We start from the raw sequence: 17777 nt of genomic DNA, 5'->3' as shown, positions 1-17777 counted from the left end.
CCCCTTTATAAAAAAAACACTATCAATTTTGGTAACGGATAGGGGGAGAAGGGTATTTAGGGGGAGAGATGAGTTTTTGATGTTTGCTTTTATCCTGTGGCGACACGAGCCATCTGCGTAATGGCGGCCTTTTCATTGTAGCTTAAATGGGTTTTTGCAAAAACTAATAAAATCTGTTAAAAAAACGAGCAGTAAAAGAATGAAAGAAAAAAGACACAATAGAATTGATCTTTTGTTCCATTGCCAAAGTATAACAACAACTTGTTGACTTCCGGGTGAAATTACAAGTAATTTGCAAGGACATAGAAAGCCTCCACAAGTGTTTAATGAGGCAGCCACAATGACCGCATGAAGCCTGTAAAGCGATGTGCAGGTAGTTAGACAGCGAGCCCTCTGGCTATCACCTGGAATAAGGCGCTGCACAGAGATTCTAAAAATTTATCGAAGTATTTATTACATTTCTCCCAGCAGTTTAACATAAGTTGTTTAGAAAACCTTCAGGCAAACCACGGTCATGACAAAAGTGAGCACATCATAAGACCTTCTTCAGGCCTTGTTACTAGGGAACGGCTCATGTAATGCATTTATTTACACAGGAGTTTTATATCACACCAAAATGCTGCCTCTCGGCCACTTCCAAGAGCCATCTCTAAAGTTTACGGTTTCAATCTTCAATTAAACATTTTTTTTTAAAGGTGTGAAGAGAATAGGTGTCAGTTATGACAAAAAAAGTCTCAAAAATATATACAGTGAATACATTAATTGCATTACAAAGTTAAGTACAGTCCTGCTTTTATGTGCTATGTATTGTTGGGCCTTAAAGAATTGTCTAATTTTTAACACCCTTGAGACCATTTGGCCTCAATGAACCACAGTTTTTTTTTCTCCAAAAAATGAACCTCTTCAGGTTTTCGAAAATTGCGGGGTCCCCTTGTTCTCTAATATAAATTATAAATTGTGTTTGAGGAAATACACCTTGATAATATAATACAATTAAATTAAAGGACATTAGTAGCTTGTGTCAGAGAGTCATGAAGTCAGCAATAAGAATAGAAAATATACAGACCTATGAGCCCTGTTTTCTCTCTCAATACTCCATCCCTTTCAGGTTATCTAACTACTTAACGTAATAAACAACACAAATGCCAGTACTGGACTCTGTTCTCTAAATTTTGTTATAACCCATATGAACAAAACATACCGGTCTGTTAGATTTAACGTCACTAGTTTATTATTTTATTTGTTTCACTAGTCCGTGTCTTTTTTTGCTTATTTTATCATCAAAAACATTTTTTGTGCATATACAAAATATACGTTTGAAAACAACTTATGATCACTCTCTATACATATTTACAACACATACATTCCAATTTTTTGGCCAAAACATTCATCCTAAATTCATACATTCCCAAACAAATAACATAAGTCCATAAAGTGTGGCCCTTTGTCAACATAAATGTTTTCTAACATATACAGTCTATGTGGCCTAGTATCCTATTTTAATACAAGCAATGTTAAATTGGAACTAGATTTTACATGTTCCTAACAAAAGTCCTTCTAGATCTTATGGTGTGAGCCAAAGGAAGAATCTTTCTGCACGACGTCACTTTCGAAGGCAAAGACTCGGGCGCCTCGAAGGAAACAGACAGCGAAAAATGATCGCCAAAACGGCGACCGCCGGCAGTCCCTCTCGAGCCCGGTTTGGATTATTTGTGCTGGATACCGGGTACTCCAGTGACGCTATTATAAAATCAAGATTCTTCCTTTGGCTCACACCGTACAAATTCAACAAGAACACGGTGATTACATTACATGAACCCCAAATCCTAAAGGGAATTTATATGCATTAGGAATAAGAGTTTTTGGTCCTGAGGAGAACCCCGCACTTGGGGAGTTCCAAACGCGTCGACCTTAGATGGCCCATTGTCAACCATAAGATCTAGAAGGACTTTTGTTAGGAACATGTAAAATCTAGTTCCAATTTAACATTGCTTGTATTAAAATAGGATACTAGGCCACATAGACTGTATATGTTAGAAAACATTTTTGTTGACAAAGGGCCACACTTTATGGACTTATGTTATTTGTTTGGGAATGTATGAATTTAGGATGAATGTTTTGGCCAAAAAATTGGAATGTATGTGTTGTAAATATGTATAGAGAGTGATCATAAGTTGTTTTCAATTGTATATTTTGTATATGCACAAAAAATGTTTTTGATGATAAAATGAGCAAAAAAAGACACTGACTAGTGAAACAAATAAAATAATAAACTAGTGACGTTAAATCTAACAGACAGGTATGTTTTGTTCATATGGGTTATAACAAAATTTAGAGAACAGAGTCCATTACTGGCATTTGTGTTGTTTATTACATATATTTGGCTTACCCTTACTGGGTTAGGAGTCAAGACCCTGTTTTGTTTTCCTATCTAGCTACTTAACAGCATATAGGGGTCTGTCTGGTGGTTAAAAGTAGGTGCTGTTATAGGGGCCAAAGGGAGTATGATATCAACTCTGAATCTGAGATTTGAGAGCAGTTTGCAAAGTAAGCACCAACCAAAAGCACTACATTTTCAACCAGTCCTCTGCACAATCGATTTCAAATGTTGTTATAAACATTTAAAAGCTTTGTCAAAAACATACAACTATTGCAAATGGTTGAATAAATGCAGTCCTCTAATGTATGTGAATTTACTCGAAGGACTTTGTCATTGTCTGGAGGAAGTGTGACTACATTGACTAGGCTTCTTTGCACGAATCTCAAGTAATCAAATCCAGAATCTGATGTGTCAGAAGCCTCTTTTATTGAGATCCCTTTAGAGAGCTACAGATGGTGCCTATCCCCAGACCAGCCTCAATCCTGGCATTCCATTATTTCCTGACATCATTGAACATCATTTGAATCACCTGCAAGATAATGTAGAGTTGTTGAAAGGATATGTCCACAAGAAAAAGATGAGTAAAAATGCTGTTCTGGTGAAACAGAGTTAAAGCAGTCAAAGCTGTGGAATGGACATCCCTAGCTGTGATCACACCAAAAGCTGATGGAAAATTATGGTTTTGTGTTGACCTTAGAAGCTTAAATTGTAAGATAATTGCAGACAACAACAGATTGTACCTATTCCTAGGCCAGTCTCAATCAACTGCCTAGGTCCTCCCATTCCATTTGCTCTTGAAATTAATGAACATTAATGCATTCACACCAAACTCTCAGCACATCACCGCTAAGGACCCCTGAGTCCACCCTAACAGGTCTCCCCTACCCCCTCCCCCCCCACGCTTCACACTACCACAAAACCGGGCTAATAAAATCGCTACCGCTGACAACAATTAACAAGAAACCTCACTATGGTGCAAGACAGATGCTAAAATTTTAAGTACAAGAAGTGTAGTGGAAACATAGGAACCCGCTGAAGCATTGATATTAGACCATTGTAAATACAATTCGATGTACAACATTATCCAAAAAATGGCCGCAAAGTGAAATTGTATAATTGACTTCCATTGCTTAAGGATCTGTATAATTGAAATAAAAAATGTTTGAACATAATTTAAAAAAGATAATAATAATTCTGGAAGAGCTATGGACAAGCAGGGTAGGACTCAAAGATACATGGAGGGGGCGGAAAATCACTGCAGGGTTTTGGGGAAAAGTGAGCATATCGATCCAATATTAAGATTGCCTGAGATGCAATACTTATGAACCTTTGTTAATGCTGGTTCTGATAGGTGCTGTGTTCTCTATAGAGTCTTTATCTTGTAGATAGCTCTACGACAAGGCTGTTGTCGATGTTATGGAGAGGTACTGAGAAAAGAGCATAACTGCTGGCCATGCCCTCTGCCCTGCTTGTAGCAGAAACTTAGCATAGGGCATGGTTGCCACCAGTATGTACACCCAGTGGGTATGTCTGCAGTTCATCCTAAGAGGGTACTGCAAGCAGGTTTATTGGTACAAGCCATAGGGACATCAACGTTTGCAGGTTGTTGCATCATAACCATTACAATGGCTCAGCTGCAGTTTCAGAGTCCACATTTCACATTAATCATGTCACATCATGTAATAATTATTTTCTATAATGTATGAAAATTAAATTATAATCAAAAATTTTGGTTTTCAAGAAAAGAGAAGCATATAATTTAGTTAAATATACTGCAACATACAACAAAATTATGAAGTACTGCATTCCACACACTTCTATTTCTAAAAGTATAAAATATAAAAAGTGTGTCACAAGTAACAAGTGACAAAGTCCTGGCGACATTTACAACCTTCTCAACAATATAGTTTACAATCATATTACCTGAACCTCTAAAGTGCATTTTATGAGCATAATAAACCACTATTCACTGCTTATCCCATTTTGGTCACATTGCACTTTCCATATGGAATTTAAAATCTGTGTGAAAAACGTTCCTAAAGTTCATCAAATTATGGCAACCTTCTGGGAAGCACATGTGATTACACATCTGAAGTTTGATGAACATTGTTTAAGGATTTCATAGTTTTAAGCACTATTCTAACACAGGCGTCCACATAAAGTAACCAAAAGTGCAATTGTTTAAAATTGTTTACACTGAATTTCACCCAACCTAACATAAACACATAATCTACCTGGCCCACGTGTAGATTAACATTTTGGAGAATGGCCTCTGTCATTGTTTTAGCCTTTAAAATGTTCAAGACTTCTCTACAAAATAAAAGTGCCAAATATAGGCATTTCTTTCTTGAATTGTGTCTTTGTATCCAGAGTGCTTAGAAGGTTACTGCTAAAACAAGGAGCACGCAGGAGAATGTTAGATAATTTCTTGTCTGACAGCCAGCACTGGCTGATTTATGGTGCTATGCATTAAAAGAATTATGGTTTCATATTCTCACTGAGCATAACAATTGCAACAAATAGTATATTTGACCCTAGGTTTAGCTATTGCTGCAGTGACATGTTCATTAGAGATTTTTGTGTAACTGTGCAGTATGCAAAGTGGATGGGGTCAGAGCACCTTCCAGTAGAACAGCAGGGACTTGGGTTTGAAGAATAACAACACCCAATAGCTGCAGGTAGTTAGCCTGTAGCTGGTTTAGTGGCTGTCAAAGTGCTTCCACCCACATTTACCACCCACTGGAACATGTGAGTGAAAGCCCAGAAGTAAAAGAGGTAGAACACAAACCGTTTCAGGGGGTATTAGGTAATTCCTGGAGTAGTTATTGTCTGATAATACTGAGAAGGAGAGGTGTTGTCTTACGGTTGGATGAGACGACAGACCACCCATGTGTTTGAAGGAGAAGAAGGACAAACAAGGGTGCCACCTTACAGCCTATCAATCGTTATCGGTGCCACCTTAACGGCTATCAATCGTTATCGGTGCCACCTTACAGCCTATCAATCGTTATCGGTGCCACCTTAACGGCTATCAATCGTTATCGGTGCCACCTTAACGGCTATCAATCGTTATCGGTGCCACCTTACAGCTTATCAATCGTTGTCGGTGCCACCTTACAGCTTATCGATCATTATCGGTGCCACCTTACAGCCTATCACTCGTTATCGGTGTCACCTTACGCGTTATCAATAGTTATCGGTCCCACCTTACAGCCTATCTTTTTTTTTTTTTTTTTTGCAGAGTTTTATATAGCGCGAACTAGACCCGAACCGAATCAGGTATCAGAGCGCTTTACATAGCACCAGTTACGTTACATGAGGACGGACACACATTCATTTTGGGCACGGGGAGATTAAGTGATTTGCCCAGAATCACAGGAAGTTTTGGCGTCGTTACCGAGACTCGAACCCAGATACCCAGGTCCGAGGTCGAGCGCCCTAGCCGTTAGGCCAACTCCTCTCCCAATCACTCTATCAATCATTATAGGTACCAGCATACAGGCTATCAATCATTATCATGCCACCTTACAGCCTATCAATCGTTATCGGTGCCGCTTTACAAGTTATCAATCTTTATCGGTGCCACCTTACAGCCTATCAATCTTTATCAGTGCCACCTTACGGGCTATCGATTGTTATCAGTGCCACCTTGCAGCATATCAGTCGTTATCGGTGCCACCTTACAGCCTATCAATCGTTATCGGTGCCACCTTACAGGTTATCAATCGTTATCGGTGCCACCTTACAGGTTATCAATCGTTATCGGTGCCACCTTACAGCCTATCAATCGTTAGTTATCAATCATTATCGGTGCCACCTTACAGGTTATCAATCGTTATCAGTGCCACCTCACAGGTTACCAACCGTTATTGGTGCCACCTTACAGGCTATCAATCGTTAACGGTGCCACCTTACAGGTTATCAATCGTTATCAGGGCCACCTTACAGGCTATCAATCGTTATTGGTGCCTCTTTACATCCTATCAATCGTTATCAAAATGCCAAGAGGAGCGGAGTTCTACAGGTGTAAAAACTTTCATTACGCAAGCAAAGTATCACACAAATCCTAATTGTTGGTCAACCTGCAGTTCAGAATGTTTCCAGATTGCCCTAAAGCTACACCTGTGTGTAGTGTTCAAGTATTGGGTGGCGTCAGTCACTTGAGAGCAAACTCTGCTTAGCTTTTCATCGCAAGTGACATATTCCTGGCATCAGAAAGGGATGCCACACTACACTCGAGTAAAACATGTTCACCGTTTCACTTGAAAGCCAAACTAGCATAGAACTTCGTGACCTTTATGTATTTTTGAAGTTTTGCCAAGAAATATGTGAAGTTTGCAACAGCAGCAAAAAAAAACCTTTGTAACTCCACACTCCTGGTCATGGGAGATTACATGGGAATGCACCTGGCATGGTAGCAATGTCCTAAGGTGTGGTGGTTTCAGGACTGCCAGTGATAGGCAAGTGCTGCGCATCTGGATGAGACAAGGGATGTACCCGTTGCACGCGTAAACCAGTTGGGTCTGGTACAAGCGGAAGGTAATGTGAAAGTATCTTCTACAAATCCCCTCACTGATGTAGCAAGATGTTGAAGCCTTGGTGGAGAGTGCCACTGATGTAGCCAGATGTTGAAGCCTTGGTGGAGAGTGCCAGGAATTTAAGTGAGCAGGCCAAGGGGCTGGAGGAGGACTCAGGTCAGTGTCAGGCCAGTGGTTTCTGGTTCATGTTGGGAGGGATGTGTTCCAGAGGAGGGACGCACTTATGCTGGCTGACCTATCCCTGAGGCACATGAGCATATACCTTGAGACAAGTAAAAGGTCTTTTTTGGTCCAGTAAGCACAACTTAAATAGAGTGATTATTATTTCTAGTAGATACATGTTTTTTTCTGTGTGAAGATCTTTGTGTGTTACCCATTGATCTGTGATTTGATTACGAACCAAGGGCCCGATGTAGGTGGCTCATTACCGGTCACTAAACCCGAAATTCGGTAAATTTCAGGCTTACCGACCGGTATTGAGCCATTTCCACTGTAGGTGATGATTCGGCAAATACAGAATGGGTATTTACCGATTCTGTATTTACCAAATCATTATTTACCGAATCGGGTATGCAGGAAGCACATTTAAGAGTGCTCATATGCTTTAAGGATTCGTTATTTACCACCAACTATAAGTTGGTGGTAAATATCGAAAACCTTTGAAAAAGCAATTTTGTGCTTGACATACATGCCCTTAGGGCATGTATGTGTGCCACATGTGCACACATGCATGATTCAGGGGTACAACAGGGTGTCAATGTGACACCCTGCAACCCTTGAATGTTTTCCCCTTATTACCGATTCGGTATTTACCGAATCAGTAATAGTGAATGGCTTTCCATTCATTCCTATGGGCCTGGAATGAATGGGAATTACCGAATCGGTAAATACCGATTCAGTAATACAGAATATTACCGAATCGGGATTTACCGAATTTGTAGCTACATACCATTAACCGATTATCAAATACCGAATCAGTAAAATTCTGTATTTTAGAATCGGTAAATAGTAATTACCTAAATATGGCCCCAAATGAGGTAGTGAAGAGAAAGAACATTGGCCACCACCTCACGTCAGATGATCCCTAAAACGAGACCACGTCATAGTGACGCAAACGAAAAGTATGGCCCAATCTTGCAAAAAGACCATCCGACAGGCGGAGCAGGGTTCAGAATGCTGGAGGTCTCTATGCACCCACCTGAGTAGTGACTCTCTACCACATAACGTCTGCACCCAGTAGACTGACTGACCACCATGGCCATCGAGAACCGTGTCAGCCCGGCGGGTCTTGAGGTCCCAGATATGGATCAGCCCATTCGAAGCCCTAGGAAGGGAGAAAGGAAGAGAGGTTCCATCAATTCAAGGAAAAAAGTCATTTTAATTTGCGACTGGTAGGACAGTGGGATGTGTACAAGAGAACAAGAGTTTCACTGCCTTCCAAATTCATCAATTTGGGGACTACATAGAACAGTTTTCATGAATCACCATAACTAAGTAAGAACACACAGTATTTAGATAAAGATAAACTTAAGAACAGTTTTGGATTCAAGTTTTTCCTTTTGGGTAGTATTTCATCCAGAGGAGTGAACAACGTGTATTCGCTTTTACGTATTGCAATTGACAGCTGCAAAATGTATGCAACAAACTTTAAAACCTACACATCAAAATACATATCCCATGTAATGTAGGCCGTCATGTGATCAACAGGTCACAGCCGCAGTCCATTGCTTCTGCACGTGGAATCAGAGATTTTGTTTCTGTCAGAAATGAGGGTTTGCAGGTTGGACTGGGGTAAAAAAATTCGGCCGGGCACTAAAATCAAAGTGGCCCCCGTTAGCGAACCAGATAGCTAAAAATAAAAATGTCCACATTTACAAATCAGGTCGGTTTTGAACTTTCAAAGACACCCTGTATCAGTATTTTCCTAGCTATGGGAGACTCTGGGCATTGTGTTTGCAGCAGACAATGATTGTGGTAATATTGGGAAAATCAACAGTTAAAAGTCGGCCCAGTAGACCATAAAACAGGCCCGCAAACTGTTAAAAAGCTGTTCTGTGAGACCAGCCGATTGGGCATTGACAGACTGCCCTACATGTCAGGCCGACCTCTTTGTGGTAAATCTTAAGAGTGCAATTAGATTGTACAAAACTGGGCTGTACGTTTGTGTTTTTTAAACTTTGTATTTGTATTAATAGAAGTCTGCACCCGTGCCTCTTTGTGGCTGTTGCTATCTTACCTACAGTCAGTCGCGGCTCGCATGACTCACGGGTAAGGGATTCACGTGGAGGGGGATGTGAACATTTTATTTTTATTTTTAAATCGTACTTCACCTGGTCTCGCGCCACCTCCGCTCCTGGCCGGGTCTCGTGTTTTCCTGCTGCTTCAGGAGAACGGGAAGCAGGCATCCTCCCTCCCCTCCCCTAAGCCAATCACAACGCTGCAATGGCAGCGTTGTAATTGGTGCGGACAGCGCCCAGCCGAGCGCCTGTAGGGAGGCCATTTTCTCTATGTAGGCAGTGTGCAGCCTACATAGAGAAATTGCAGAGTGTGCATGACTGGTTTGGTCAGCTCCAAAGGACCGACATGCCCACCCGCCCGCCCCCAACCAGGCATACCGTTTTGCTTTCTCGCAGCGCGAGAAGCAGAAACATAAAATGGTATTTAAAATACCATTTAATGTTTCTGCTTCTCGCACTGCTAACACTGCGAGAAAGCAGTGGGGTGACGCTCCTCTGCCCTAATGGAGGAGCAGTCCCTGCCTACAGTGTAGGTGTGAGAAAACACGGGAGTCTACCACAGAACTGCATGCAGATTACCAACTACTGCTACATTTTGTTTTTTTTTAAATCTTTTTATTAGCAGAGTAGATAAGAACATTTACAGTGTGTCCGACAGAATTATTCACCTTGTATGTTGGTATGTCCACATATCCATAGCATGTATCTCAAGAACAGTTTGACATTTTCTTTTTTTGTTGTTCCATACATCCCAATTATGTACAGTCTAAACCCCCCCCCACCCCTTCCCTCCCTCCCCCAGCACTCAGAATAATCATATTCGATATGTATGTTACATGGCTTCAACCAGCACGACTGAATCACAGTTCTCGACTCACCACGTACCTTTCTGGGACAATGTACAGTATGATAATTCTATTGACTTCCATCTTTGCACCTAGATCCGTACTTTCCCATTGGAGCGTAAGGTAGTGCCATCCCTGGGGGGGGGTCGGATTAGTTCCTGGCATATCGCGCCATATCTTAACTAGTGGACGATTCGGAGTCCGACACAGGGTTCCCGCCTGCCTCAAAAGCCCCGAGCGTAGTATTCCAATCAAGGGACGTTAGATTCTTCCTGAGCCCCCTACGTTCCCCCCGCTGCAGCGTCTCCCCCTCCGTCTTCCCCCAGCGCAGTACCTCTGCCCTCCACGTCTCTGGGTTTGGTGGTCTGGCCGACTTCCAGCGCATTGTGATCTTTAGGGATCACCTAACGTGCCTCGCCGAACCTACAACTGTCTACACCGAACATCAGACCCTACCTTTCAAAGTACTTTTTGAAGGCCTTACCACTATAGCCGGAGCGGTCATATATAACCCCCAGGGCAACAAGCTAGCTTAAGCGCCAAACTATTGAACCAACTGCTACCACTTTGCCTGAAAAACAAAAACTATATGGTAGTCGGCGATTTCAACATCCATTATGAAAAAGCGGATGCCCCTGGATCTTCCCAATTGGAATACGACATGGGAATTTTACAACTGAAGCAGTGGATAGTGGGCCCCACACATTCAGCTGGCCATACCTTAGACCTATTATTCACCAACATTGAGTCGACCGATATTAAAGAAATCCTACCCCTACCCTGGTCTGACCACTCCATGGTATCCTTCTCATTTAAACTTCCCGGTAAATCTCTGAAGCCCAGAACTACCCCGCCCATGGCCAGCAGAGCCTGGAGGCTAATTAATGAATCAAACTTTCAAAACTATTTTCTTGAGACAGCCACCACACCTGCGGATGATTCTCCCGTCTGCAAAGACGCCGCTCTATTAGATGCCGAAATCCGGCAAACGCTAGACAAACTAGCCCCCATGCGGGAATCGAGGAAAAAAACCACAAACGAGAAATGGTACACCCCTCACCTCAAGAAATTGAAAAAGGAATGCCAAAAAAATGAACATTTATGGAGACAGATGAAAGATAGTGAAGCGAGAGCAAACTATATTACCAAACGGAAACAATACATCTCGGCCATTAAAGACGCAAAAAAGGCGTATTTTACTCAACGCATTGATGAGAACAGCAACTCAGCAAAAGAACTGTTCAGAATAGTGAAGGAGCTTAGCAAACCATCCAGCACCTCACAAACCCTCTCCCCCTCAACCGAGGCTTGCGAGCGCATCAGCACTTTCTTTTCCGATAAAATCAATAGAATATACTCCACCTTCACTCCGCTAAATACCCCTAGCAAGCCGGACAACCCTGGCGAGCACATAATGACATCAGAAAGACGCAACGACCAATTAGACTCAGGCAATACACCTCGTCTAACCGGTTTTCAACTACTCTCTGAAGAGGAGGTATTAGCGCTACTGAGCACAGTCAAATCCGGAGCCCCCTCGGACCCCTGCCCCTACTTCGTGTTTTCCAAAATTGCTCCCACGCTCTGCCCCCTTGTCACCCAACTCTTCAACAAGTCGCTAACCACCGCTACCTTCCCTGAGGCCTGGAAACACGCCTCCGTGACCTCCCTCTTGAAGAAAGCAGGATCCGACATTTCTAATCCAGAGAACTACAGACCTATCTCCCAGCTTCCCTATCTCTCCAAAGCCTTGGAGAAGTCGGTCAATATACAACTGACCCGGTATCTGGAAGATAACTCTCTCCTGGATCCATCTCAAACCGGCTTTAGAGCTAACAATAGCACAGAGGCAACGTTGCTGGCAGTGTCGGACAGTATCAGATGCTCCACCGATCAAGGGGGATCGGTGGCGCTGATACTGCTTGACCTATCAGCGGCGTTTGATACGGTTTCCCACGACTGCCTGCTAAACACACTCCTGAGTAAAGGAGTGCAATCAACAGCACTGAACTGGATTCGATCCTTCCTGAGCAATCGTACCCAGGCAGTGCATATGGGTCAGTTCCACTCAAAACCCAACACCATCGGCTGTGGGGTCCCCCAGGGGGCCTCATTGAGCCCCTCTCTTTTCAATGTCTATATTTCATCACTGGCCGACATTGGAAGGAACTGGGGCATTGGCATATGCTCTTATGCTGATGATACACAGCTGATGGTGGCAATGGATGAAGGGCCTGAGACAACAAAGAAAAAGCTTCACGACTGTCTCTCCGAGATGGCCCAATGGATGCACAACCACTGCCTAAAATTAAACGCCGGCAAATCGGAGATTCTCCTGTTCGGGGGAGCCAAACTCATATGTGACGCCACATGGTGGCCACCCACACTAGGACTGGCCCCCACTCCACAACAACACGCGAGAAACTTGGGGATCATCATGGACGACGCCCTGTCCATGAAGGACCACGTCCGATCACTCTGGGGCAAGGGTTTTGCCATACTCAAACTTCTCTCAAAGATATTCCCCTGGATACCCCTGGATTGCAGACGCTCAGTCACCCAAGCCCTACTGGTTAGCCGCCTGGACTATGGCAACGCATTATTCGAGGGGATGAACGAACAACTCTTCTCCCGCCTTCAGGTCTTGCAAAACCAGGCGGCCAAACTGGTCTGCAATAAAGGCAAGCGAGACTCGGCATCGGAATGCCTAAAGAAACTTCATTGGCTACCGATGCGCCAGAGAGCTGCCTTTAAACTACTAAGTCACACGCACAGAGCTCTTCACAAAACTGGCCCCACAATTCTCCAAGGGAGGATCGACTTCTACGTTCCCAACAGGAATCTACGATCAAGTCAATCCGCTCTGGCCAAACCTAAGCGTATTTACAAAGTCAGAACAGGTGGCCGCGCCTTTTCCTACCTGGCAGCCAGAAGATGGAATGACCTACCTTCCGACCTTAGACACACCACAAACTATCTTCAGTTTCGACAAAAACTGAAAACCCACCTTTTCCCTAAAACATAACCCTTCCCTAAAACATAACCCCCCAGCAATACCTCAGTAGTCTCTCTTGGTTCACAGCGCCGTGATATCCCTTGGGATGAGTGTCGCGCTTTATAAATACCGAAAATGAAAATAAATAAAAATTGTTATTGTGCGTTTCGCAAGTAGTAGAGCTAGGTCGGTAAATCGGGTGGTTACACTTTTTTTACGCTCCGTAGGCCCAGACCCCAGTATAGAATAAGCCAAATCAGCGTATGGCTTGGAAGGGGCCAGTTTAATTAAGGTCTCATGCACCGTGTTCCAGTAGTAACCTAGTTTCGGGCAGTCCCATAACATATGTATCAGTCGCGCGTTTGCCGCACTGCATCGGGGGCAATTATCAGGTGTGTTAGGAAACATTACATGTAGGCGGTGTGGTGTTAGATATGCCCTGTGTAGGACCATTAGTTGGATGAATTTGAATTTCGGGTTCCTCAACACTTTTTTCGGGAATTTTAGGATTCGCTCCCATTCCTTATCCCTGAACGGCCTTCCCACATCTTCCTTCCATTTGGTTCTCAGAGGCTGTAACGAAATCGCCCTCCCGGCTCTTACACCACTTGTGATCCATTTCGTCAAATGGCTGCCCGTTCCCATGAGGTATTGCATCGTCAGTAGCGGGTTCGTGGGAGGCTCCTCCCCAGTCGGTGCCCAAGTCTTAGCTATGTACCGACGCACCCGGGCATGTAAGAGGAACGTTCCTCCCGGGGTACGATGAGTTTCCCGAAAGTCTTCAAATGACATAACTTGGCCATCTGCAAATAGGTCCCCCATCTGCGTAACCCCCGCTTCATGCCATGTACTGAGTGTTTGGTTCGATAGCAATCCCGTCCCCAGTGGTATTCCCAGAAGTGGTATCGTGGGGGCATATGAGGACGCAAGGGACGTGTATTTCACCGCCTTCCTCCAATAGGTAATCGCGAGTCGAAGTAGGGGAGGCGTCTGCCCGGGAACCTCCGACCCAGGTAGCAACAGGGTGTGGACGATCCCCCTTGACCAGTCCGCCACTGACACGCCAATTTCATGTAAGTTGCGGCCTGCCAGCCTGTAGGCCAGCGATTGAAGTTGGGAGGCATAGTTGTATGCCTGGAAGTCCGGGACACCCATTCCGCCTGTTGCGGTGGTAAGTTGCAGTTTGGACAGGCTGATGCGTCTCCGTCCCGACCCCCACACCAGTTCCGTCAGTATTGTATTCAATTTCTGGAACGTAGTAGCTGGGATCACGAACGGCAGGTTAGTAAAGTAGTAAATTAGGCGAGGTAGTACTACCATCTTGGAGATGGCTACTCTGCCCGCCACCGACAATGGCAGGGCAGTCCAGAATTTAACCTGCGATTTCAGCGTTGCAGTCGCCCTACCCAGGTTGCCTTCAATCATATCCCCGGCTCCTCTATATACTTGTATCCCTAGGCATCGGAAGGTTGTCTCCGCTACCTGAAAAGTGTGTGGTGTGAAGGACAGTGGGGTATTCGTACCAGTGGCGTCGAAGCAGAACCCGTAGGACTTAGGTTCGCTAATAGTGAGGCCGGACAATGCGCGGAATTCCTCGAAAATACTAGGGATAGGGTCCAGGTCCCGTAAATATAGAATAATATCATCCGCATATGCAGACACCACATGGACTGTTCCAGCTCTCTGTATGCCCCGGTGGTGTGCCAATTTGCGAAGTTTACGGAGCAATGGCTCAAGTGCCAGTATAAATAGTAGCGGGGTTCGACACTTTCCTCTGCTCGGTGGGGCTCAGGAGCTTACGCGTGGTTGCGAGTACCTGGCGCGGACCATTTCGGACCATAACCCTTGCCTGCTTACGGTCCTCTGACCAGACAGCGGCAGCCGGTTCCCACGTGGCGGTTGAACCCGCTGGCGCTGGAGGACCCGGTCTTCCACGCTGAAATGCAGGACTGCATTGAACGTTATTTCCTTGAGAACTCGGGAACCGCGACCACTCGAGCAATTGAGTGGGACGCCTTCAAGGTGGTGGTGCGAGGCGCGTGCCTCTCGTCCTCGTCGGGGGTTCGCCGGACGCTGCTGGCTGATGTCACAAGGGAGGAGGCTGCTCTGCGGCAGGCGGAGAGGAGCGGCCACGGGGCGGGCGGTAATAGGGAAGAAGTACTAGCGGCTCGAGAGCGGGTGGCCACCCAGGTGGAGAGGCTCCGCTACCATGACTACCGGGAATATATGGTCCGAGCGCATGCGGAACGGGATCGGGTCGGCTCGCTGCTGGCATGGCTGGCTAATCCTGACACTAGGGGTACGCCGATTTTGTCGCTGGCTACGCCGACTGGGGGCCTGGTCCATTCGCAGCAAGAGATAAACACTCAGTTCCGGGATTACTACGTGGAACTTTATCGGAGCAGGATGGCGGCGCGCCCGGCGACACTGGATGCCTTTCTTGAAGAGGCTCAGCTGCAGCGGCTGGATCCAGAGCAGGGCGCCGCGTTGGGGGCGGCTATTACGCTGGGGGAGATCAGAGCGGCAATTAAGCATATGGCCAGGAAGAAAACTCCAGGGGGGGACGGCCTCCCGGTGGAGTTTTATGCTGCATATGTGGATCTCCTGGCGCCTCGATTACACCAGGTCTATGGGGAGGCCTGGGAGCGAGGTAGATTGCCGGCGTCGGCGCGAGAGGCGATCGTAGTCCTGCTGTTGAAAAAGGGCGGCCTCCCCACAGCTAGGACGGCATATCGTCCGCTATCGATGCTCACGGTGGACTACAAGGTGTTGAGCAGGATCTTGGCGACGCGGCTGACTGCCCATATGTGCTCTCTGGTGCACCCGGACCAGTCGGGCTTTATCCCCACTAGGAACACCTCGACATGCATACGGCGCCTGATAAGGGTCATGGATGTTGAAGGGGAGGGCCCCACGGGGGCGGCCGTGCTGTCGGTGGACATCGAAAAGGCGTTCGATAGTGTGGAATGGCCTTATTTGTTCTGCGTACTCCTTCGGTTCGGGCTGGGGGATGGCTTCGTACGTTGGACGAGGCTGCTATAAGACTCGCAAGGAAACCGAAGCTGCAGACGGAGCGGGCGTCGCTGTGACGAGGAGCAGGGAGGCCGAGAAAAAGCTAAAAAAGTACAGTGGTTGGAAAGGAGCGAGAAGGATAATTAAAACCCAAAGCTTCCTGTAGTCAATGGTAATTGAGAAGAAAATCACGACATCAGTCTGAACCACTTAAAATTAGGACTCCCTACGTCCTGTAATTCAACGGTGGCTTCCTCGCACAGTGTGGAAGAAAAGACCTAATCAGATCAGGGAAAAATCTGAAATCGGTAATATTTAAGACTACCGCCAACAGCTCGTATAAGACTGTGTTACAGAAATATCACCAGGAATTTAGGTGGACTTAATCATAAAGATTAGTGTTAAAGAATCAGTCCTGAAGAAGGTGTGAGATAAGAAAAACAGAAACGCTGCGTCGACTAAAAATTGTGATTCTTTTGTATTGATTTTTCAATTGTGATATTGTGTATTTTAAATACTATTTTTACTGTGTATTAAATGTGATTTTAAAACTATGAACCATGTATAAAATTGTGTTGACGAAATACAGATGTATTTTTAAAGATGTGACATGTCCTATTTTGTACTGAATAATAATAAATACAGACACCTGATATCAGAAAACTAGTTGTTTTAATTCTAACTTTAATTTCAAGTTGAATATCTGTCACCCAGAAATATTATATATAGCTTGCTAACGTATCATACACAGACTAATGGGTGTTGTGCAAAGTCATTGAATCTAGTCCTAATCCCTGAGTACTTGGAGATATACAAAATACCCATATTGAGGAGCAGGCCCTTTCGGTCCTGCAAGTAGAAGGGACACCCCATATATTTTGCTATATGAGTCGGCCACTGCTAGGGTACGAACGGGCCGCTCCATATCTGCGGCGTGCTCGGTAGGACGGGGCACCAGGCAGGGTTGCTCTTTATCCCCGCTCCTTTTCGCTTTGGCGATTGAGCCGCTGGCGGCGCGGGCCCGACAGGGTCGGTACTTTGAGGGGGTACCGTCACGCGGCGATTTGCATTATATCTCCTTGTATGCCAATGACCTCTTGTTATACCTGGCCGATGTCGATGCATCAGTGACGGGAGCACGGGCCTTGCTCCAGGAATTCGGGAACCTGTCGGGCCTCCGGGTTAATTGGTCTAAGACCTGCCTCTTCCCCTTGACTTCCCGCTGCGCCCAGCCTGAGGTGCTGGATGGCCTGCGCTGGGAACCGGATTGCCTGCAGTACCTCGGAGTCCATATTTATCACACCCATTCACTCCTTTATGAGGGGAATGTGGGTAGGGCCATGAGGGGCATTAGAGGTAGCATGAGGTTTTGGCGCGTCCTTCCGTTGTCTGTGGCAGGGCGAATTGCGTTGTTGAAAATGGTGGTCCTGCCGCGCCTACTATATTTTTTCCGCACGCTGCCGGTGTGGATACCGCCCTCCTTTTCCGAACATTAAGATCTGCGGTGATAGGTTTTATCTGGGGCACTGGCAGGCGACGCATAGCCCTGAATTCTTTGCTTAGGTCCCGAGAGGAGGGTGGCCTAGCAGTGCCGGACTTCGAATGGTATTATTTGGCTGCTCAACTTCAGTGGCTAACGCAGGCGGTGGCGCGGGAATTTAGAGGACCGGATGGACCGCAGGGTCGGATTGTGCAGCGCCATGTCCTGTCCTTTATTGTGCTCCAACAGGAGCTTTGGATAGAGCGGCTGACTCTTGAGGAGCGTACCCT

The 17777-nt window shown here is 45.4% G+C and overlaps 1 protein-coding gene across 4 annotated transcripts in view; it reads right to left on the bottom strand.

The window, feature by feature from the left end:
* Positions 1-17777, bottom strand: part of GNB1L (G protein subunit beta 1 like) — a 501997-nt gene that overhangs the window by 235462 nt on the left and 248758 nt on the right. For all 4 annotated transcript variants that reach the window (XM_078667934.1, XM_078667935.1, XM_078667937.1 and 1 more), the window contains one exon: positions 8117-8242. In XM_078667934.1, coding sequence (XP_078524060.1) covers positions 8117-8242 — 126 coding nt within the window. The remainder of the gene's footprint in view (positions 1-8116; positions 8243-17777) is intronic.

This window comes from Lissotriton helveticus, chromosome 11 (assembly GCF_964261635.1).
Source record: "Lissotriton helveticus chromosome 11, aLisHel1.1, whole genome shotgun sequence".
Lineage (NCBI taxonomy): Eukaryota > Metazoa > Chordata > Amphibia > Caudata > Salamandridae > Lissotriton > Lissotriton helveticus.
This window is presented reverse-complemented; position numbering and strand designations above follow the sequence as displayed.